The 23,378-nt window shown below is 45.7% G+C and overlaps 1 protein-coding gene across 1 annotated transcript in view; it reads right to left on the bottom strand.

Annotated features, from left to right (window-relative positions):
• LOC124802720 overlaps positions 1–22,093 on the bottom strand; it is a 41,008-nt gene extending 18,915 nt beyond the window's left edge. The window contains exon 1 of the mRNA XM_047263688.1: positions 21,968–22,093. Within this exon, the coding sequence (XP_047119644.1) occupies positions 21,968–22,013 (46 nt within the window). The 5' untranslated portion in view covers positions 22,014–22,093. The remainder of the gene's footprint in view (positions 1–21,967) is intronic.
• Between the last annotated feature and the right edge of the window lie 1,285 nt (positions 22,094–23,378).

Raw genomic sequence — 23,378 nt, 5'->3', positions numbered from 1 at the left:
GCAGCGTGTGGTCTGCGGGGGTTGAAAAGCCTTGATGGAAACATTCATTGATCAGCTAGAACATTATGACCACCGAACTACCATCGATATAAACCCGTCCACGTGGTAGCAGCGTCACCTGCCGAGGAATGGCTACTAGTCAGATATGCCCACGGTGCACATAGTATCAGAGTGCGTGCTGTCCCTGTGTACAATGGAGAAGGCGCGCGATCTATCTGAGTTTGATCAAGGGTAGATTGTGGCGGTAGAGCATTGCATGGTCTGACAAATCCCGCTATCTTCTTCATCATGTCGATGGGAGGGCGCGAATCGGTCAACTTCCAGGGAAACAGCTCCTTGACACCTGTACTGTGAGACGGAGACAAGCTGGCGGTGCCTCCATTATGCTATGAGGAATATTCACATGGGCATCCATGGATCCAGTGCAGTTCGTGCAAGGCACCGTGGTGGCCAAAGAGTATCGCACTCTGGTAGCAGACGACATACGCCCCTCCATGGCGATGATGTTTCCCGACGGTAATGGCATTTTTCATCAAGATAATGCGTCTTGTCACAAGACCAGGAGTGTGATGGAGTGGTTCGAGGAACACAGTGGCGAGTTCCAATTGTTGTGCTGGCACCCAACTCGCCAGATCTGAATCCGATCGAACACATCCGGGATTTGATTGATCGTGGCGTCAGAGGTCATCACCCGGAATTTAAGGGGTGACTTGTGTGTGCAGATGTGATGCCAACTCCCTCCAGCGACTGATCAAGACCTCATTGCTTCCATGCCACGTCGCGTCGCTGCCAAATCCGTAACAAAGGCGGACATACCGGCTGTTAGGTGACCATAATGTTCTGGCTGATCAGTGTATTTTCGCAGAAGTGCCCCATGGTTCAGTCTTCGTTTCACTTTTTTTATCTTTGTGTGTCACCGCATTTTCGTAGATTCTGCCCTGTAAATTTCGTTGCTATGATGACTAGCCCCAGCTTTACTCAAGTGTCTCACTGTTGTGTACACAGTTCCGCGTAGTCTGCGCGTACACAACTTTCGTACTAGAGCGCGGCCCGCTAAGCACAACAGCGCAGGCGCAGCGCTCGTCCGTCTCCGCACTACGAGATTGCGCTGCCGTAGAGACGGACCAAATTCTGCTTCCGCCGATCCGCGTATTAATATGTAACGCAGCCAATGAGATTGGTGCTAACGTAGAACCTTTTCTCCTCGCGGATCACACTCGCGCAGTGATACATGAACGCGCGAGGTATTATAACGAGTGTACAGACCTCCGATTAGTCAGTCTGCATTTGTCCGCACCAGTCTGTACCAGTCTGCATTATTCTGTACCAGTCTATAGTCAAGTTTCAGTCTGCACCTAATAAGATTATTATATTCCTGTACATAGCCATGAAGATAAATGAATAGACACTTTGTCAAGTATCAGAGATGTATGTGAGAATAAGATTAACGTACCAATACAAAAGGAACTTCAGATTGTCAATTGTAAATAGCATCCAGAACCAAGTTAAGTAATTTTATGCTTATTATTTTAATAAATGTGTGTGAAAATTAATCAACTTCTGTTTAAAGTTGGTCACAGTCAATCTGCTACACTAAGCATGCAAGTGGCATTTCTATCGTCTGACCTAACGGCAGAAGATAAACACGCCACGATAAGACCACGGGACATATTGCTGACACTCGCCTACTTCGTTAGAGCGACAAGTCAAATAATCTGATGGTGTGTGTACTGAAGGTCTTACAGTACGCACACCACACTCACCAAGAGCCGTTGTCCAAGCGCATAACCTAGAACTTAAACTAAATATGATGACGTACTGACTGTCTTCAGTATCCCAGCAGAAATTTACTAGTTCTCAATTTCACGTGCAATTCCTTTTCGTTCGTCTTAACGGTGTCCAACAGCATGTCAGTAAACGACCAAGTTCAAGGGTGAGACTTCGGATGAGTAACTCAAGTGGGCACTAAACACTGTTGCAACATGTAGGAATACTGACACTTGCCTTTACACCTTCTAGAAGTTTTGAAATTTATTTGCACACGATGTGAAACGAAAGTTTGTGCAGTCACACGTTCTGCCGAACCTGCAGTATGGCGATGAAATACGACCGACAAGAGTAGCAAGAGCGATAGACGGTTGCAGCAAACCGTGAATAACTATGCGCGTTACATCTGCAACATCCGGCAGTACCCATACCATTGCCTTGTACTCTCGAATAGCACTATTATGGCTAGACAAGTCATTAGCTTTTCAGAGCATTCACACAAGGTTGGTGCCGGTAGCGACACCTATAAAGTGCTGTCATGAGGGAAGTTTCCTACCGATTTCTCATACACAAACAGCAGTTGACCGGCGTTGCCTGGTGAAACGTTGTTGTGATGCCTCGTGTAAGGAAGAGAAATGCGTATCATCACGTTTCCGACTTTGATAGGGGTCGGATTCTAGCCTATCGCGATTGCGGTTTCTCGTATCGCGACATTGCTGCTCGCGTTGGTCGAGATCCAATGACTCTTAGCAGAATATGGAATCGGTGCGTTCAGGAGGGTAATACGGAACGCCGTGCTCGATCCCAACGGCTTCGTTTATCACTAGCAGTCGAGATGACAGGCATCTTATCCGCATGGCTGTAACGGATCGTGCAGCCAAGTCTCGATCCCTGAGTCAAGAGGTGGGGACGTTTGCAAGACAGTAACCATCCGCACGAACAGTTCGACGACGTTTGCAGCAGCATGGACTATCAGCTCGGAGACCATGGCTGCGGTTACCCTCGACGCTGCATCACAGACAGGAGCACCTGCGATGGTGTACTCAACGCGAACCTGGGTGCACGAATGGCAAAACGTCATTTTTTCGGATGAATCCAGGTTCTGTTTACAGCATCATGATGGTCGCATCCGTGTTTGGCGACATCGCGGTGAACGCACATTGGAAGTGTGCATTCGTCATCGCCATAGTGGCGTATCACCCGGTGTGACGGTATGGCGTGCCACTGGTTACACGTCTCGGCCACCTCTTGTTCGCACTGACGGCACTTTGAGTAGCGGACGTTACATTTCAGATGTGTTACGACTCGTGCTCTACCCTTCATTCGATCCCTGCGAAACCATACATTTCAGCAGGATAATGCACGACCGCATGTACGGGCCTTTCTGGATACAGAAAATGTTCGACTGCTGTCCTCGCCAGCACATTGTCCAGATCTCTCACCAACTGAAAACGTCTGGTCTATAGTGGCCGAGCAACTGGCTCGTCACAATACCCCAGTCACTACCCTCGATGAACTGTGGTATCGCGTTGAAGCTGCATGGGCAGCTGTACCTACACACGCCATCAATGCTCTGTTTTGAGTCTTTTGTGGCGGCGTTCGTAGCGACAAGCAATTCGCTGTAGAAACGGCTTACGAAGTCACCGCCACACTTTCAATAGCGGGCCGACCGGTCCGCTGGAACAGTGAACAGAAAGATGAAAACCCAAACACTCTGATTAAATAAAAGTCGGTACTTATCTTTATTAACGAAGATACAGGAACACAGTAGTGAACTCCGTGTCTACAGAGATCTGTCTAGTTCGAGTCGGAGCGGCTAGGTCAGCGTCGGCTGACGACAAACAACAACTCTGCTGCGATGAACACACAACTGACTAGCAAGTACACAATTCGGTGGCGAGTATACAACTGAGCGGCGAATACAGAACTGTCCTAGCGCTCGCGACTCCAGCGCTTAAGAAACCAGAAGCCAGCGGTGGCGCGCGCCGACTTGCGGCGATTTCCTGTCTCGCTGGTGCTGCTTATGCGGACGGCGTCCGGACTTTGATGCTGCCAACCTTTTGGCAGCGGGCTCGGGTGGCATTACTGGCTAGGATATAACACTCCTCCCCCCCAAATCGCCGCACCGTCGTTGAATAATGACGTGGCGAGCGTCGACGGCGGGGGAGGGGTCTGGCCGCAGGCGTAGCAGAAGAGACCGGGGCGGAGACTGTTGTCGGTGGCAGTTCCCGGTCCGCACCCCAGCATTGGCTGCGCGGGGCCTCGGGAAACACCGACTGAAAACCGAGGTCAGGGTGCACGCCTGTGACCACGGGCGCAGCTTCTGGTACTGGACGCGACGGGGCGTCGGGACCCACGAAGAGAGGCAGCGTCTCCGGACGCTGCGTCGACGGCTGCTGAGTGGGCGCCGGACAAGGCGCTCCGGGGCCAGACTCCTTGGGGGTGCCCAAGGAAAGCGGCTGCAGGACCGGCTGCACAGCCACCGCTTGGGAAGGCGGCCCGGCTGAGGGGTCGACGTCCATCAGCTCCGAAGGCAGTGGCGACTGAAGAGGGACCGCAGGCGCCGGAGCGACCACCTGGGGCGCTCCCGGATGAAGCTGAGCGGGAGGCATCAACGGGACGGGCTGTCGGCGTGGTAGCGGCGACGGCTGCTGCTGCTGCCCTGGGGGCGGCAGCGAAGTCGGAAGGCGCGGCTGGAACCCGCCGCGGACCAAATCTGTGGACAAAGAACGAGCGGCAGAATCCGTGCTGCCAGCGCGGCGCAACTGGTTCTGATGCCTCCTGTGCACCCCAGTAGCACCTTGAACAGTATAAAAACCGCGACCCTGGACACTTACCACGGTACCACGTTCCCAACGACGGCGACCGTGATAAACTCTGAAAAAAACGGCGTCGTTGCGCTGAAAACGCGTGCGATGCTCAGAAGCGGCGGGTCGATCCAGGGGGTGCAACAACCGTAGTAGGGTGCGATGACGACGGCCGTGGAGAAGCTCCGCAGGCGAAGGGCCGTCGCGTGGCGTGGTCCGGTACGACGACAGGAACGTGATGAGGGCCTGCTGACGAGAGTGCGTAGCACGAAGGCGGTCCATATGATCCTTGAATGTGCGTGCAAAACGTTCCGCTGCACCATTCGATTGAGGGTGGAACGGCGGAGTAAGAACATGGCGGATGCCATTGGCAGAACAAAAACTTTCAAATTCAGCAGAGGTAAATTGTGGACCATTGTCAGACACTAAAACTTCTGGAAGACCCTCAATACAAAAAATTGAAGTCAACGCCTGTATAGTTTGTGCAGACGTTGTAGACTGCATGGGCACAACAAATGGAAAATTACTAAATGCATCTATCACGATGAGCCAACGAGAATTCCAATATGGACCAGCGAAATCAATATGTACTCGCTGCCAGGGACCGGCAGGGCGTGCCCATTCAAAATAGCGTTGAGGCGGAGCAGCTTGGTGTTCGGCACACGTCGAACAATCTGTAGACATCTGCGTAATCTGCTTATCAATGCCGATCCATGTACAATGACGGCGGGCAAGCTGCTTGGTGCGGACCACTCCCCACTGACCTTGATGCAACAAGTCGAGGACCTTGGATTGGAGCACTTGGGGAACCACTACACGAAGCTGGTCATTCTCGGTGCGTAACAGCAAAACTCCGTGCGAAACAGACAACAGATGACGTTGCGGATAATAGCGACGAACCACAGGATCCGATATGTCCTTTGCCTTGGACGGCCAACCACGTTGAACAAAACGTAATAGTAAACTCAGATGAGGATCCGTAGCTGTCTGACGTGCCACCTGACGATAATCAATCGGAAAATCCCGGAGGGATTGATGCTCATCGGCGTCAATCTGATGGCAAGAGTCGTCAGAGGAATCGAAGACATCATCCGCAGCAATCGGCAATCTAGAAAGCGCGTCAGCGTTTGCATGCTGAGCTGTAGGGCGATACAGTATCTCATACTGGTATTGTGATAACAAAAGAGCCCAACGTTGCAGTTTCTGAGCTGTCCGCTGAGGAACTGGTTTAGACGGATGAAACAGTGACGTCAGGGGCTTGTGATCTGTTACTAAATAGAATGGTCTACCATAGAGGTAGTGATCGAATTTTGTGACACCGAACACAATAGCCAATGCTTCCTTGTCCAATTGGCTATAATTACACTGAGCTTTGTTTAGCAATTTAGATGCGAACGCAATAGGACGTTCGGTGTTACCGACTCGGTGAGACAACACAGCACCGAGGCCGAAAGAAGAGGCATCACAAGCTAACACCAGAGGCTTGTTAGGGTCGTAATGGACCAGACAACGATCATTCAATAAAGCCTCTTTAAGCTGCTGAAAGGCTGATTGGCAATCAGCTGACCACACAAACGGAACATTCTTACGGCGGAGACGATGCAACGGTGCAGCAATCTGTGATGCATTAGGTATAAACCTAATATAATACGTCAATTTGCCAAGAACTGCTTGCAATTCATGCAGATTGCAAGGGGCGGGCAAATCACGAACAGCTGCTAAATGTGACTGGGAGGGATGAATGCCTTGAGCATTAATAACATGTCCCAGATACTCCATCTCCGTAAGGAAAAATGAACATTTATCGATGTTGCAACGTAGGCCTGCCTGAGACAACACTTTAAACAAACACTCCAAATTACGGAAATGTTCAGCAGGCGTCCGACCGGACACAACAATATCGTCTAAATAGTTGCAACACGATGGCACATTAGCCAGAAGTTGTGACAAAAAACGCTGAAAAACAGCTGGAGCTGACGCACAACCAAAAGGCAAACGCAGAAAACGGAACAACCCCAACGACGTGTTTATGACAAAATACTGTTGTGATTGCTCGTCGAGGGGCAATTGCAAATATGCTTCACGGAGATCAATTTTGGAAAAGAAACGAGCTTCCCCTAACTTATCCATCAGCTCGTCCGGTCTAGGCAAAGGAAAAGAATCAATGACAGTCTGAGGATTAACTGTCGACTTAAAATCAGCACACAAACGTAACTTGCCAGACGGTTTCTTTATAATAACTAAGGGAGAAGCCCACTGGCTCGCTGAAACGGGTTGAATAACACCGTTGTTTTGCCAACGACGAAGTTCATCTGCTACGGGTGCCCGGAGGGCGTGAGGCACTGGACGAGCACGAAAAAATCGAGGCTGAGCATTATCTTTTAACGTAATATGAGCGGCAAAGTTCGCAGCACAACCTAGTTCGTCTTTAAATATGTCACTGTATTGTTTACACATATCGGTTATGCGGTCTTGAGGAACAACAACAGAATTCATTTGCAACACATTGTCTTGGATAGACAGGCCAAACAAGTCAAAACAGTCTAATCCGAAAATGTTTACACTGTCTGTAGCGCGGAGCACTGTGAATGAAACTGTTTTTGTATTGCCACGGAATGTGGCTGGCACGCTACATACACCTAACACAGGAATTTGTTCTCCACTATAAGTAGCCAAAGAATGTTTTGCCGCTGAAAGTTTAGGGCGGCCGATAGCCGCATACGTAGCACTATTTATGAGAGTCACAGACGCACCAGTGTCTAATTGAAAATTGAAGGTCTTATCCTGGATGCGTAGCTTCACAAATAGTTTATTACACTGTCTCTGGATCGGTGCAGTGGAGGCGGAAGACACAAAATCAGTGCGTTTAGCGCGTGTTCGCTGCTTACGACAACTCGTGGGTTGGGCGGGTGGAACAACAACTCCCGCTTCACTTGCAGTCTGTACATTACTTTTTACAGCGTTTGAATTACGCTTGGGTCGCATAGCAGAGGGCTGTGTGGGTGGCTTATTGCGAACAAGTTTATTACCCACACGAACCGTGGAAGAGTCTTTAAACGCGACCTTCTGGGCGGGCTGGCTTTGAAGAACATGAATATCCATGGGCTGGGCAGCAGTAGAATCGTTCTTGCGTTTACGCAAACAGTCTGGATGTGTCCTTTCCTTTGACAAAAGGATGACGATGAGCAAGAACACACTTAGGGCAAGACTTAACTCTATCATTTTGCACACGCGGCTGACGAACGTGTTTAACATGACGCGGCCGGCTAGTGTTTACAGTCTGACTCTGCCGGTGGGGCCGCGGGCGTGACATAACTTGCTTAGCACAGGCAATTTGAGAAATACAAGGCTGATCTAACTCACACTCAGCATAGTCAAAAGTATCTTGGGCTTCAATGATGTTCATCACAGTCTCTAATGACGGGTCAGGCAACTTTAAGATAGCATCACGAATACGAGAATCTGCAATGTTTTGAGTAATAGCGTCTCGTAGCATGACATCACTATAGGAAGCTCCACAAACACAATTAAATCGGCACTGACGGGTGAGGCCCCGTAAATCTGTTAACCACTGTTTATTAGATTGATGCAGTTTCTTTAATCTGAAGAACTTGAATCTGGCTGCTGCCACATGAACTCGCGACTCGAAATACTCAGCAAGCTTGTTAACAACAACGTCATAGTTTAAAGCTTCTGGCTGGGATTCCGGGAACAACTTACAAAGTAGTCGATAGACTTCCACGCCTGCAGTCGAAATTAAATAAAGCTGCCGCTCAGCACCCGTGATTTTGTAGACTGTCATGTGCGCCTGCAACTGCGCGAAATATTCTCGCCATTCTTCTCTTGATGCATCAAAAGCACGGAAAGGTGGTGCTGCCTGTGCTTGTTCCTTTTGTGTTGGAGGATTAGCCGCTTGTTTGGCGATTGCTTCCACCAGACTTTGTATTTGCTGACTCTGTAACAAGATCAACTGTTGTAATTCGGCAGACATAGTGAACACAAATTAAACCAGCCCCCAAAATATTATCGCTATAATTAGTATAACCAGAAACAAGTTGAACCAGCCCTGCACACGAGTTCGGAAGTCCTCGTCGCCAGTTTTGTGGCGGCGTTCGTAGCGACAAGCAATTCGCTGTAGAAACGGCTTACGAAGTCACCGCCACGCTTTCAATAGCGGGCCGACCGGTCCGCTGTAACAGTGAACAGAAAGATGAAAACCCAAACACTCTGATTAAATAAAAGTCGGTACTTATCTTTATTAACGAAGATACAGGAACACAGTAGTGAACTCCGTGTCTACAGAGATCTGTCTAGTTCGAGTCGGAGCGGCTAGGTCAGCAACGGCTGACGACAAACAACAACTCTGCTGCGATGAACACACAACTGACTAGCAGGTACACAATTCGGTGGCGAGTATACAACTGAGCGGCGAATACAGAACTGTCCTAGCGCTCGCGACTCCAGCGCTTAAGAAACCAGAAGCCAGCGGTGGCGCGCGCCGACTTGCGGCGATTTCCTGTCTCTCTGGCGCTGCTTATGCGGACGGCGTCTGGACTTTGATGCTGCCAACCTTTTGGCAGCGGGCTCGGGTGGCATTACTGGCTAGGATATAACAGAGTCAATGCGCAGCCGTATAACGGCCGTTATTACGCCCAGAGGTGGTTGTTGTGGGTACTGATTTCTCAGGATCTATGCACCCAAATTGCGTGAAAATGTAATCACCTGTCAGTTCTAGTATAATATATTAGTCCAATGGATACCCGTTTATCACCTGAATTTCTTCTTGGTGTAGCAATTTTAATGGCCAGTAATTTAGTTACAGTATCTTAACAATCATCTGGCCAATGGCTACATCGAAACGATACGTAATGTAAGAACCAAGTATAATTTAGAGAGGTGGAAAAATACGTGAGTACATCATAGGTCAAGCAATAATGCACGAGTGGCATTCAGTAAGTAATGCAACACATTTTTTTTCTCGGCCAATTTCGATTGAAAAAATGCGAGGACATCGTGGAATACTCCTGCTTAAGACCCTATAGTTTCATGAAGTCTCAATAGGTGGCGGCCCTATATGTAGCCTTCAGAATGGTGTCTGTAACGGAGGTGCATTCAAACCAGAGAGCTGTCACCGAGTTTCTTTTGGTAGAAAACCGGAGCACCGCAGGTATTCATACGCGCTTGCAGATTGTCTATGGACGCCTGGAAGTGAGCAAAAGCACGTTGAGTCGTTGGGCTAGGCGTCTGTCAGCATCGCAACAGGATCCCGCAAACCTGTCCCATCTCCCGCGTGCTGGCCGGCCGCATGCAGCTGCGACTCGTGCACTGCTGGAACGGGCGTATTCATGGTCAAGAAAAGGCAAACAAACTTGTCCTTCTCCATGACAACGCAAGATCTCACACAAGTCCGCGCACCCGAGAGCACCTCACAAAACCTCACTGGACTGTTCTCCCTCATCCACCCTACAGCGCTGATCTCACATAACCCGACTTTTATCTGTTTGGCACGATGAAGGATGCACTCCGCGATAAGCAGTACGCGGATATGGGGGGTGGCGGGGGGGGGGGGGGGGGGGGTTACTGACGCAGAAAGACGTTGGCTCTGACGTCGACCAGTAGAGTGGTACCACATGGCCATACAGGCCCTCTCGCAAGGGAACCTCGACATCGCATCCCCCTCAGATTTAGTTATAAGTTGGCTCAGTGGATAGGCCTTGAAAAACTGAACACAGATCAATCGAGAAAACAGGAAGAAGTTGTGTGGAACCGTGAAAAAAATTAGTAAAATATACAATCTGAGTAGTCCATGTGCAAGATAGGCAACATCAAGGCACCTCTGAGCTCAGGACCGCCGTGGTCCCTTGGTTAGCGTGAGTAGCTAGAGATCGAGAGGCCCTTGGTTCAAGTCCTCCCTCAACTGAAAATTTTATTTTCGCAAAGTTATGATCTGTCCGTTCGTAAATTGACGCCTCTGTTCACTGCAATAAGTTTAGTGACTGTGTTTTGCGACCGCACCGCAAAACCGTGCGATTAGTAGACGAAAGGACGTGCCTCTCCAATGGGAACCGAAAACATTTGATCGCAAGGTCATAGGTCAACCGATTCCTCCACGGGAAAACACGTCTGATATATTCCATACGACACTGGTGACAGCATGTGCGTCACATGACAGGAATATGTTGTCGACCCACCTAACTCGTACACTTGGCGAATGGGTAAAAAGATTCTTCTACCTTGCCCGATTTAGGTTTTCTTGTGGATGTGATAATCACTCCCAAAAAAGTAATGAAAACATAAGAGTTTGCCACATAAACTGAAAATAAAAAATTGAAGTTTTCACTTGAGGGAAGACTTGAACCAAGGATCTCTCGTTCCACAGCTGATCACGCTAACCCCGGGACTACTGCGCTCCTAGGATCACATTGTCCTTAATGTTGCTTATCTTGCACATGGACTACTCAGTTTGTATATTTTGCTTATTTTTTCATAGTTCCACACAACTTCTTCCTGTTTTCTCGATTGATCAGTGTTCAGTTTTTCAAGGCCTACCCACTGAGCCAACGTGTAACTAAATCTGAGGGGGGCGCGATGGGGAGGTTCCCTTGTCGGTAAGGTAGCGTAAGGCCGTCAGATTGAACAGAAATTATGTTGAAAAATAGGGTTTAGTAGCTAAAAGGCTGGAGAATAATATGGTGTGTTGAAATACTGAACAAACCCACCTACCTTCATACAAATTTTGTATCGCATTACTTATTGAGCGTCTTTAATTTTGTATCGCATTACTTATTGAGCGTCTTTCGCAGAATCCCAGCTGTGTACACCCATAAAACAAAATCATTCTTAAACTCATTCTCTGTTGTTGTTGTTTGCCTCTTCAATAAGCTGCGCCACACAGGGGGCACAGTTCATTGACCTCTTGTTTTTCCGAAAATCCGAATCAGTTCCTTCAGCACACCCAATAACATTATCTTAAAAAATTTACAAATACATCCAATTTCTTGCTGTGAGTCAATAAGCTAATGTTGCCATCTTCTTCCACTTACGTTTTCTTTTTTTTCCGTTTGTTAAGCAATCACACAACATTCTCCCGTCCCCTCTCTAACATTAGCCTGTATCACGTTTAGCCAGGCACTTCATTAATATCCAATGTATAAATTGAAAGTTTTTTTTAAAAATTAGTGTGTACATACAGAACGAGATTTTCACTCTGCAGCGGAATGGGCGCTGATATGAAACTTCCTAGCAGGTTAAAACTGTGTGCCGGACCGAGACTCGAACTCGTGACCTTTGCCTCTGGCAGGCAAGTTCTCTACCATGTGAGCTACTGAAGCACGACTCACGCCCTATCCTCTCAGCTTTACTTCTGCCAGTACTTCGTCTCCTACCTTCCAAACTTCACAGAAGCTCTGCTGCGAACCTTGCAGAACTAGCACCCCTGAACTAACACTCAGTCTGGAAACATCCCCCAAGCTGTGGCTAAGCCATGGCTCCGTAATATTATTTCTTTCAGGAGTGCTAGTTCTGCAAGATTAGCAGGAGAGCTTCTGTAAAGTTTGGAGGGTAGGAGGCGAGATACTGGCAGAAGTAAAGCTGTGAGGACGGGGCGTGAGTCGTGCTTGGGTAGCTCAGATGATAGAGCACTTGCCCACGAAAGGAAAAGTTCCCCAGTTGGAGTCTCGGTCTGGCACACAGTTTTAATCTGCCAAGAAGTTTCAGTATGTGTATACTTTTCTTTACGTTAAAATTAATTTGTAAAATTCATTACAAAATTAAACTATATATATATATAAAATTTATTATAAAATCAAACAAATTAATTTCGAAAGTAAAATTACGTGTAATGTTTTTGTGCTCTGCTTTACATTAACAAATACTGCTGTAGTCTTCAGTCCGAAGACCGGTTTGAAACATCTCTCTGAGCTAGTCTATCATCTGCCAGTCGCTTCATCTCCATTTCAAGTCAGCCTGATCTATCCACGGCCAGGTCTCTGTCTGCAATTTTAAACGCCCCAACACTTCCCTCCATTACCAAATTAAATATTCTCTGATGCTTCAGTACGTGTCCTATTGATTTATCCCACGTTTTAGTCGAGCTGTGTTTCCCTTCGATGCAGCTACCATACACTGCGGGAAGAAAGTTAGCGCACCTGCAAAGATGCTGTTGACTTTCCTCCGATGACGGAGCATGCCACCTGGGTGAAGGCAGATGTACTGATAATGGATTCAACGTCGTCTGGCAACAGATAGTGGAGTCGCATAGCTACCATAGAGCGACCTGTGTCTGCGCTTTTGTAGGGAATGCTCACAGCCAGAAGGTTCAGTGTGGTGCAAACGTGTGAAGCAAGAAGGCAACCGTAACACGGAGGCGCATTCGTGCTTCCCATAGCCAACTGTTCGAGTTTGAAAGGCGTCAAATTGTGGCCTTCCGAGTGGCTTCATGGTTATTTCGGAGAATTGCTACACAAGTTAGACGTGCTGCGTCATCTGTGCAACGACGCTGGTATCAGTGCTCAAGTGGACAGTCTCACGCGCGTAGAAGAGGTTCTAGACTTCCATGCTTAGACGCGCGCCAGAATCGTCGTATTGTAAGGGTAGCAGTGGCAGATCGTACAGCTACCACAGCACAGATAAGAGGGCTTGTGAGCCAGACGTGCAGACAAAAACTGGGACTAGGGCCACGCCGTCAGAGAATCACTTGGAAGATGAAACGGAGAGCCATGGTCTTCTGAGATGAAAGAAGATTCTGCCTGCACTCAAATGATGGGCGTTTGGATGTTGACGTAGACCTGGTGAGCGCTGTTTCGTAGAGTTTATTCGTCCAAGACACACTGGCTCCAGTCCAGGCCTTATGGTCTGGGGTGCGATAAGTTACAACTCTCGTTGACCTTTTGTGTTCCTGGAGGAGACGCTAACCAGCGCTCGGTACATGGTGAATGTTGTTAGACCCATTCTTTCACCGTCCTTGCAATAAAAAGGAAGCAGAATGCAGGCGGGCCTTATCGAGGAGTACCATCACTTCACGCAGTGTTCTAAGCGTTGTTCTTGGATTGTGTCTTTAAGACGTCTCAGTTGTTGACAATGAATGCCAGCAGTGATAGTTACACCTCGGAAAAGTAATTCGTAGTACATCACACCGTCGCTGCTCCACCAGATGCACGACATTATCTTTTGTGGATGTCTTTGTACGGTGAGTTGCTCATTTGTTTGGGCTGAAACATTCCTTTCATGATTACGCGTAAAGAAATCAGTTCTCGCCACCAGTAACAAAACACGATAGGAATGGTCGGTGTTCTTCTTGAGCAAATTGATGACAAGCAAGCGGAGGTGCACATTTTGCCGCCCGCTGATTTTTGCGATTTTGGCTTAGAGCATGCGATACCCGTACATCAGAGTTTTGAACCTTCCCCATCGCAAGCAAATGTCGGACGATGGTGGAATGACCACAGTTCATAAATTTGCCATTTCTCGAGTATACTGACCAGGATTGTTGTGGATTAAAGCTTTTACACGATCTTCATCAAACACCGAAGGTCTTCCTGAACGCGGAGAGTCACTAATGTCAAAACGATTCTCCTGAAACGAGAAAACCAGTTTTTCCGTGCCTTGTCGAATGACGTTACCCCTTACACGGCGAAAATGTTTCTGACTGCCTCTGTTGCTGGCACCTCTCTGCTGAACTCCAAATGTCGGAAATGTTCCGATTTCTCCACTTGGCACTCCACTTTCTAGCGTCCACAGCTCCATTAAGTACCTCTAAATAAAAAAATGACAATGTGTAAACTCGAATAGCAGCAGTGAACTACAAATAAAAAACGAGAACCGATAAACAAACCCACAGCAACCGAAATACCAACATATAAACGAAAACGCTACGAATTTATGCGCAATGTTAAAATGTCCTCCACACGGAATACAGCAGTGGTTGGGAAGGGAATGAGACATGGTTGTAGCCTATCCCCGATGTTATTCAATCTGTATATTGAGCAAGCAGTGAAGGAAACAAAGGAAAAGTTCGGAGGAGGAATTAAAATCCATGGAGAAGAAATAAAAACTTTGACGTTCGCCGATGACATTGTAACTCTGTCAGAGACAGCAAAGGACCTGGAAGAGCAGCTGTACGGAATGGACAGTGTCTTGAAAGGAGGATATAAGATGAACATCAACAAAAGCAAAACGAAGATAATGGAATGTAATCTAATTAAATCGAATGATGCTGCGGGAATTAGATTAGTAAATGAGACACTTAAAGTAGTAAATGAGTTTTGCTATTTGGGGAGCAAAATAACTGATGATGGTCGAAGTAGAGAGGATATAGAATGTAGACTGGCAATGGCAAGGAAAGGGTTTCAGAAGAAGAAAAATTTGTTAACATAGAGTATAGATTTAAGTGTCAGGAAGTCGTTTCTGAAAGTATTTGTATGGAGTGTAGCCTTGAATGGAAGTGAAACGTGGACGATAAATAGTTTAGACAAGAAGAGAATAGAAGCTTTCGAGATTTGGTGTTACAGAAGAATGCTGAAGATTACATGGGTAGATCACATAACTAATGAGGAGGTACTGAATAGAATTGGAGGGAAGAGGAGTTTGTGGTACAACTTGACTAGAAGAAGGGATTGGTTGGTAGCGCATATTCTGAGACATCAAGGGATCACCAATTTAGTATTGGAGGGAATCGTGGAGGGTAAAAATCGTAGGGGGAGACCAAGGGATGAATACACTAAACAGATTCAGAAGGATGTAGGTTGCAGTAGGTACTGGGAGATGAAGAAGCTTGCTCAGAATAGAGTAGCATGGAGAGCTGCATCAAACCAGTCTCTGGGCTGAAGACCACAACAACAACAACGCAATACTGTGCGATGGTATGTTTGTACGATCCTCCTGCGTGAACCATTCCTTAAATGCGATATTTACAACCTCGGTCTGCTTTTTTCTGTGCTCAGCTGCCAGACCAGATACAAACAATCATTGTATTTTAACTGTTTCTCTACTGTAAGCAGCACACGTGCTGTAAAATGTTCCTATATCCTTCCGTTTTTAGCGTTTTCCGAAGCGCAATATGTGGACCACATTCTAACCACGAAATACACCCGATTACATAACACCACCTATTCTGCACTTCCACTTTGGCACAACGCATGGTGGCAGGTAAAGTTCTCCAGGGTTTGCGAGGCCCGAATCCTCCCTTCGGATTTTATATTGTGTAGCGTGATTCTTCTCTCCTAATCGCTCCTTTCCTGTCATAAGCTGTAGAATGACTCGTTCCTTACACCACCTCAAACGTTGTTAAGCATCGACTGCAGACATGTGTGGGTTACAACGAACTGCTTGACCATTGTACCCATTCTTTTTAATTCCCTGCGCTGGCCTGAAAGCCGGTAGCACTTTGGAGCTCACGAATTTTTCCTTCCGCTGATATCATGCGATTTTTTACAGTCGCCCTCTGCAGTGCTCGACTGTCGCTGTCGATCAGTACACAAGGACGGCTTGGTGTTGCTTTAGCTGTGGCTGTTCCTTCGAGTTTCTGCTTCACAGTCACATCACCAATAATCGACTTTGGCAGCTTTAAAAGAGTTAAAATGCCCATGATGGATCTGTTACTTAGGTGAAGTCCAGTGAGAAATCTGCACTGGAAACCAGTGAGCTCTGCTGACCAACCTATTGTGCTGTTACTGCTTCTCTGCTGGAAACTAAATACTTGTCAGAATTTATACTGGCGAGCCTGCGTCTCGTGACATCTAGTGGTCAATTCGGCAGTAGACCTATATAGGGATGCCCGTATACTTTTGTTCAGATACTGTATCATTAACGTTATTTGTGAAATATCATATCTTTTAGTTCTTGTAAAAGTGGTGTATATTTGTTACTCTTATCGTATCCCCTGCTTGAAATCAGTACCAAAGATAAACTGTAGAGTAGAGTGGGGTAGGATTGCGCGTCGGGTAAGACTGTGCAAGGCTTGTATCTCAGTTTTAGTAATGCAGCAGTTGGCTACTCTGCAGGGCACGAAATAACCTCTGTGGCTGACCCTTTATTACCGTAGTTTGACTGTTGTCCTGGTGTTAACGGCTGCGCAATGCTGTAAGAACTGTTTTACGTTACTTTCATATAACATTTCATGTTCCAGAAATAACCTATAAATCAGGCAATAATGGGATTATCAATTTTAACTTTATTCCATTGTGTACTACGACGCATTGTCAGTCTTGTGATATATTAACACAACTATATTCCTACACAGCGTTTCCATGTGCAGTCACAAGCCGCAGTGTCGTAGTGCGGGGCAAGTTTACGCGTTGCAGGTGGGGCAAAACTGCGCAGTGCGTAATCTTACCCCATGCGTTATAATTATCAGCTTTTTCATAGACCTAGAAATACTTATGAACGTTGAGGTGGATATTATACATCGACAGTAGTCCTCCAAGAATCCTTTTTTATATTTTTGCGTCTATAAAAGGAAAACCGAACGGAAACAATGCACTACAGAAATGCAGGAAGCTGCAAAAGAGGGCTTGAAAAATGGCAAGTCTAAACGACAAATAGCGAGGGAACTTGGAATAAGTGAAGCTGCCCTCAGAAATCGCCTTAAAGAGGTACGAGGCCCTTGCAAGTATACTTTTATCTCTATATTTCTTATTTTGGAAACTTTTGCCTACGTAGGGATAAGCTTAAAATTAATACTCCGACCCCCACTTTTTTCAGGGTTTGGGCTAAACAACCTGGGGAGATTCGGAAGAACTTTTAATGATGAACAGGAACTGGAACTCGCCGAATACTGCAGATCTTTGGACAAATGTTATTATGGTATGACTCTGAAAGTGTTCAGAAGATTAGTTCATGACTACTCTGAGAGGAATAACATTAAAACAAAATTTGACATAAACACTAAGATGGCCGAAAAGGTCTGGGCACACGATTTCCTACAGAGACGAAATCTTAGCCTTCGGATCCCACAGAAAACTAGTCTCGGACGTGTGATGGGGTTCAACAAACAGCAAACGAGCATCTTATTTGATAATCTTTCATCGCTGATCGAGAGATATAAATTTGAACCTCATCGCATATTTAACATGGACGAGTCAGGAATTTCAACTGTACCTAACAAAGTTCCGAAAGTGATTGCAACATGGGGCAAGAAGCACATAGGCAAAATAGCATCTGCAGAAAGAGGTCAGCTGAAAACGGTTGTACGTTGTATGGGAGCTGGGGGGAGTTACATCCCTCCAGGAATAATATTTCCTCGGAAAAGGATGAAGGAGAGTTTGAAGAAAGGTGCCCCTCCTGGGTCACTAATGATGTTTTCGGACACTGGATACATCAACTCAGATTTGTATCTCACATGGCTACAACATTTTGAAAAACATACACAGCCAACAGAAGATAATCCAGTCTTATTAATTTAGAACAATCACTCGTCACATTTGCGTCTGAACGCCGTTCTTTACTGCAGGGACCATAACATTCACGTGCTTACCATTCCTCCACACAGCAGCCACGAAATGCAGCCACTGGATCGCTGCTTTTTCAAGCCACTGTTGTTGTTGTTGTTGTTGTTGTGATCTTCAGTCCTGAGACTGGTTTGGTGCAGCTCTCCATGCTACTCCATCCTGTGCAAGTTTCTTCATCTCCCAGTACCTACTGCAGCCTACATCCTTCTGAATCTGCTTAGTGTATTCATCTCTTGGTCTCCATCTACGATTTTTACCCTCCACGCTGCCCTCCAATACTAAACTGGTGATCCCTCGATGTCTCAGAACATGTCCTACCAACCGATCCCTTTTTCTAGTCAAGTTGTGCCACAAGCTCCTCTTCTCCCCAATTCTATTCAATACCTCCTCATTAGTTATGTGATCTACCCATCTAATCTCCAGCATTCTTCTGTAGCACCACATTTCGAAAGCTTCTATTCTCTTCTTGTCTAAACTATTTATTGTCCACGTTTCACTTCCATACATGGCTACACTCCATACAAATACTTTCGGAAACGACTTCCTGACATTTAAATCTATACTCTATGTTAACAAATTTTTCTTCTTCTGAAACGCTTTCCTTGCCATTGCCAGTCTACATTTTATATCCTCTCTACTTCGACCATCATCAGTTATTTTGCTCCCCAAATAGCAAAACTCCTTTACTACTTTAAGTGCCTCATTTCCTAATCTAATTCCCTCAGCATCACCCGACTTAATTCGATTACATTCCATTATCCTCGTTTTGCTTTTGTTGATATTCATTTTATACCCTCCTTTCAAGACACTGTCCATTCCGTTCAACTGCTCTTCCAAGTCCTTTGCTGTCTCTGACAGAATTACAATGTCATCGGCGAACCTCAAAGTTTTTATTTCTTCTCCATGGATTTTAATACCTACTCCGAACTTTTCCTTTGTTTCCTTTATTGCTTGCTCAATATACAGATTGAATGACATCGGGGATAGGCTACAACCCTGTCTCACTCCCTTTCCAACCACTGCTTCCCTTTCATACCCCTCGACTCTTATAACTGCCATCTGCTTTCTATACAAATTGTAAATAGCCTTTCGCTCCCTGTATTTTACCCCTGCCACCTTCGGAATTTGAAAGAGAGTATTCCAATTTTCAAATCTGTCAACACCTGCTTTCTTTGGGATTGGAATTATTATATTCTTCTTGAAGTCTGAGGGTATTTCGCCTGTCTCATATATCTTGCTCACCAGATGGTAGAGTTTTGTCAGGACTGGCTCTCCCAAGGCTGTCAGTAGCTCTAATGGAATGTTGTCTACTCTGGGGGCCTTGTTTCAACTCAGGTCTTTCAGTGCTCTGTCAAACTCTTCACGCAGTATCATATCTCCCATTTGATCTTCATCTACATCCTCTTCCATTTCCATAATATTGTCCTCAAGTACATCGCCCTTGTATAGACTCTCTATATACTCCTTCCACCTTTCTGCTTTCCCTTCTTTGCTTAGAACTGGGTTTCCATCAAAGCTCTTGATATTCATGCAAGTGGTTCTCTTTTCTCCAAAGGTCTCTCTAATTTTCCTGTAGGCAGTATCTATCTTACCCCTAGTGAGATAAGCCACTACACCCTTACTTTTGTCCTCTAGCCATCCCTGCTTCGCCATTTTGCACTTCCTGTCGATCTCATTTTTGAGACGTTTGTATTCCTTTTTGCGTGCTTCATTTACTGCATTTTTATATTTTCTCCTTTCATCAATTAAATTCAATATTTCTTCTGTTACCCAAGGGTTTCTACTTGCCCTCGTCTTTTTATCTATTTGATCCTCTGCTGTCTTTACTATTGCATCCCTCAAAGCTACCCATTCTTCTTCTACTGTATTTCTCTCCCCCATTCCTGTCAATTGTTCCCTTATGCTCTCCCTGAAACTCTGTACAACCTCTGGTTTATTCAGTTTATCCAGGTCCCATCTCCTTAAATTCCCACCTTTTTGGAGTTTCTTTGAAGGACTTTTATTCAGAGGAATGCGACCAGTGGCTCATTAACCACCCTAGATATGTAATTACGCAAGAAAGTGTCGCTGAATTGTTTGGAAACGCTTATCAAAGGACGGCCACAGTGACGAAGGCAACAAAGGCGTTCAAGATATGTGGCATTTATCCAATAGATCGTCAGATATTCACCGAGGAAGATTTCCTGCCTTCGACTGTTACAGACCAAAGTGACAAATTTAATAATGCATCCACAGTTGAAACTGGATCTCTCCAGAGACAAAGTTCAGAGACATCTACAAATGAACCATAACCAGGACCAAGTACCTACGTTTCCCCAAAAGAAATACTTCCTTAGCCAAGAAGAAAAGATTGCCATAAAAGACAGAAGAAAGGAAAGAAGTCAGAAATAGTATCTGGGACCCCATTCAAGAAGCAACTGGAACCCCAATCAACAAAACAAGAAATAAAGAAACCAAAGAGGAAACTGTTTGATTCTGATCAAGCAAACAAAAAGAAAGCAAAACAAAACTTAAATACGTCTAGCGAAAATTCATAAACTTTTCAGTGTCCAGGCTGTACTGCAACATACAATAATCCACCAACAGAAGAATGGATTCAATGTCTCAAGTGCGAGGAGTGGTGGCATGAATCCTGCTCTTGTTATAAAGGTTCTGGACACTTCATTTGTGATCTCTGTTAAAAATATTTTCGTCCGACAGGAATATTTTTGCATGTTCTTGATGACAGGCCCAGATTTCTTCATAAGGTCAAATATTGTATCAACAGTAACTGTTATATGCTGAGAAACAAGGTATATTACGTTTATGTACGCTATAAATTAAATAAAAGACGAAGAGCTAAATGACACATATGTTTTTCTCATTTGATAATAATGCGCAAATTTACCCCACTAGAAACGCACTCTTACCCCACGGTCGGGTAAGACTGCGCATTTGCATTACTTTTTTTACTAAGTACGAATTGCAGTTTAAATTGTTTCTATGACTTTCGGACTCTGTCATATAACAGGCAAAATTCAGATGAAATGCCAGTAAAAATATGATTGTAATTTGTGACGTTTCCTTCAGTATATCGCTATTTAAACCTCAAGTGCGCAATCTTGCCCCACTTTACTATCGCCTAGTTATTTTAAGGAAAGACGTCATTTCCACCTACTTCTCACCGATCACAGCTGTAGATGAAATGAACTACAGTAAAATACTGAGATTGTTCTTTAAAACCCTTCAAGAAATCGTCCGTCAGGTTTTCTCCATAAGAACTAAGTCCTCAGCCTTCTGACTGGTTTCAAGTGGCGAGCCACGAGTTCCTCTCCTTTGCCAACCTCGTCATCTCAGAATAGCACTTGCAACTTACGTCCTCAGTTATTTGTTGCACTTAATTCCAGATGGTTCCCTGTCTTATAATGCTGAAGTAACTGACTAATAATCTCTTTTTCCCACCTTCTTTCCTAAGTAATGATGTGTGTGTTATCTTCGTTTGGCATAACTTTAAAGTGATCCTTCTCTCATTCTCCTTTTAGTCGCCTCCTTACTTTACGATTAATAAAATTTGCCCTACGGTGCCACAGACAGAATTTTTCTTTTATCCCAAATGAGGAAAGGGCAAAACTCGTGTCACAATAATGTCTGTTCCGACAGAGAGCAAAAACCGAGGAACAGACAACTCTAGAGATGAAATCACGCAGAGTAGCCGCAAAACTGGGTTGCTGCATGTTAAGCGTGAATGTAAATTAATGTAATGGAGAAAAAATTTAACTGAAGTGTTTATCATCATACAGTTGATTCCCACTTCATCACTCAATCGATATTTAGTTAAGGATAATTTATCATTCTTGAATTTTTTCCTCACATTTAAAGAACAAGGATGTGTGTACAACTCTAGTGTAAAGGGAGGTGGGTTCACCTCACACAAGACGTTACTACGTGCTGTTGGAACTGCTCGCTTACCGACACAGGCGGCGATCACGACGACAGCGAAGAGTGCCTTCTGCATGGCGACTGATAGTCACAAGTCTGCAACGAGCGTCGCCAACGTTACCCTTTATGTACGAGTACGCGCCCACTGTTTCGGAATGCAAATTTAAGCGGAAAAACATATCAGCTGTAGCGATAACAACTGCAGGCTGCATTTCCATCAAGTTTCTTGTAGCTTGCTTCTTATTATCAGTAGCACGTTTAAATGAGAGTTAATAACTGTCCAACGAGGAAAAGGAAGCGAAATCCTTTGACGTTATCATAAGCGCGTAGCGTGGACACGCACATAAGCCTGATAACGAATGCGGTGTACAAATTGTAGTTTCAGACAGTTTTTTCTAAACGTTAAGTTTTTACCTGCACGAGTACTGCGATACGGGCTGACAAACGTGCCTTGGACACTATCCACGTAACTCGTAAGTATTTACTGGGAAGGAGTGCAAGGTCACAAAAGGCCGAGGATGTTTATGGCATTCGACGCCCCACATACTCTGATCAGCCAGAATATTATGACCACCGACCTGCTATTGACGTAAACCCGTCCACGCGATAGCAGCGTCATCTTTCAAGGAATGACTCCTAGTCAGACTCGCGCACGTTGCATGTAGTATCAGTAAGCAAGCTGCCCGTGTGTAGAATGGGGAAGGCGCGCGATGTCTCTTGAGTCTGACTGAACGCAGATTATGCTGGCCCAGAGACTAAGCGCGAGCATTTCGGAAACTGCCGACTTGTCGTGTGTTCGAGCAGTGCTGTGGGGAGTATCTAGAACACGTGGCAAAATCAAGATGAAACAACGTCCAGACGTCGTGGGGTTAGGTGACCACCCCTCATTACAGATGTCGGACACCATGGGCTGGGTAGACTGTTAGAACACGAAGCGAAATTTGGCGCAACTTACCGGGTGATCAAAAAGTCAGTATAAATTTGAAAACTTAATAAACCACGAAATAATGTAGATAGAGAGGTAAAAATTGACACACGTGCTTGGAATGAATTGGGGTTTTATTAGAAACAAAAAAAATGAAAGTTCACAAAATGTCCGACAGATGGCGCTGGACAGCAAAACGTCAGTGACTGCGCATGACAATCGTGTATAAAAGGAGCTGTAATGAGAGAGAGAATCAGATGCGCCAACAGTCGCAGCATGTTGACGTTACCTGAAAAGGCGCTTTTAGTGAAGCTGTATTATCAGAATGGGGAATGTGCTAGTTCAGCGTTACGATCGCCATAGGAAGGGGATTCGAACGGGTAAAGGCCCGTTGACAAATGCAGCTGTGGCGAGAATGATTTCAAAGTTCGAAGCCACGGGTTGTTTAGACGATAGACCCCGTAGTGGCCGACCGAGCGCAAGGCGTAATGCTGCTAAGACAGTTCAGGAAGAAAT

Source organism: Schistocerca piceifrons, chromosome 6 (genome assembly GCF_021461385.2).
Source record: "Schistocerca piceifrons isolate TAMUIC-IGC-003096 chromosome 6, iqSchPice1.1, whole genome shotgun sequence".
In the NCBI taxonomy this organism is placed as follows: domain Eukaryota; kingdom Metazoa; phylum Arthropoda; class Insecta; order Orthoptera; family Acrididae; genus Schistocerca; species Schistocerca piceifrons.
Note: the sequence above shows the minus strand (reverse complement) of the source record. Positions and strands in the feature narration are given on the sequence as shown.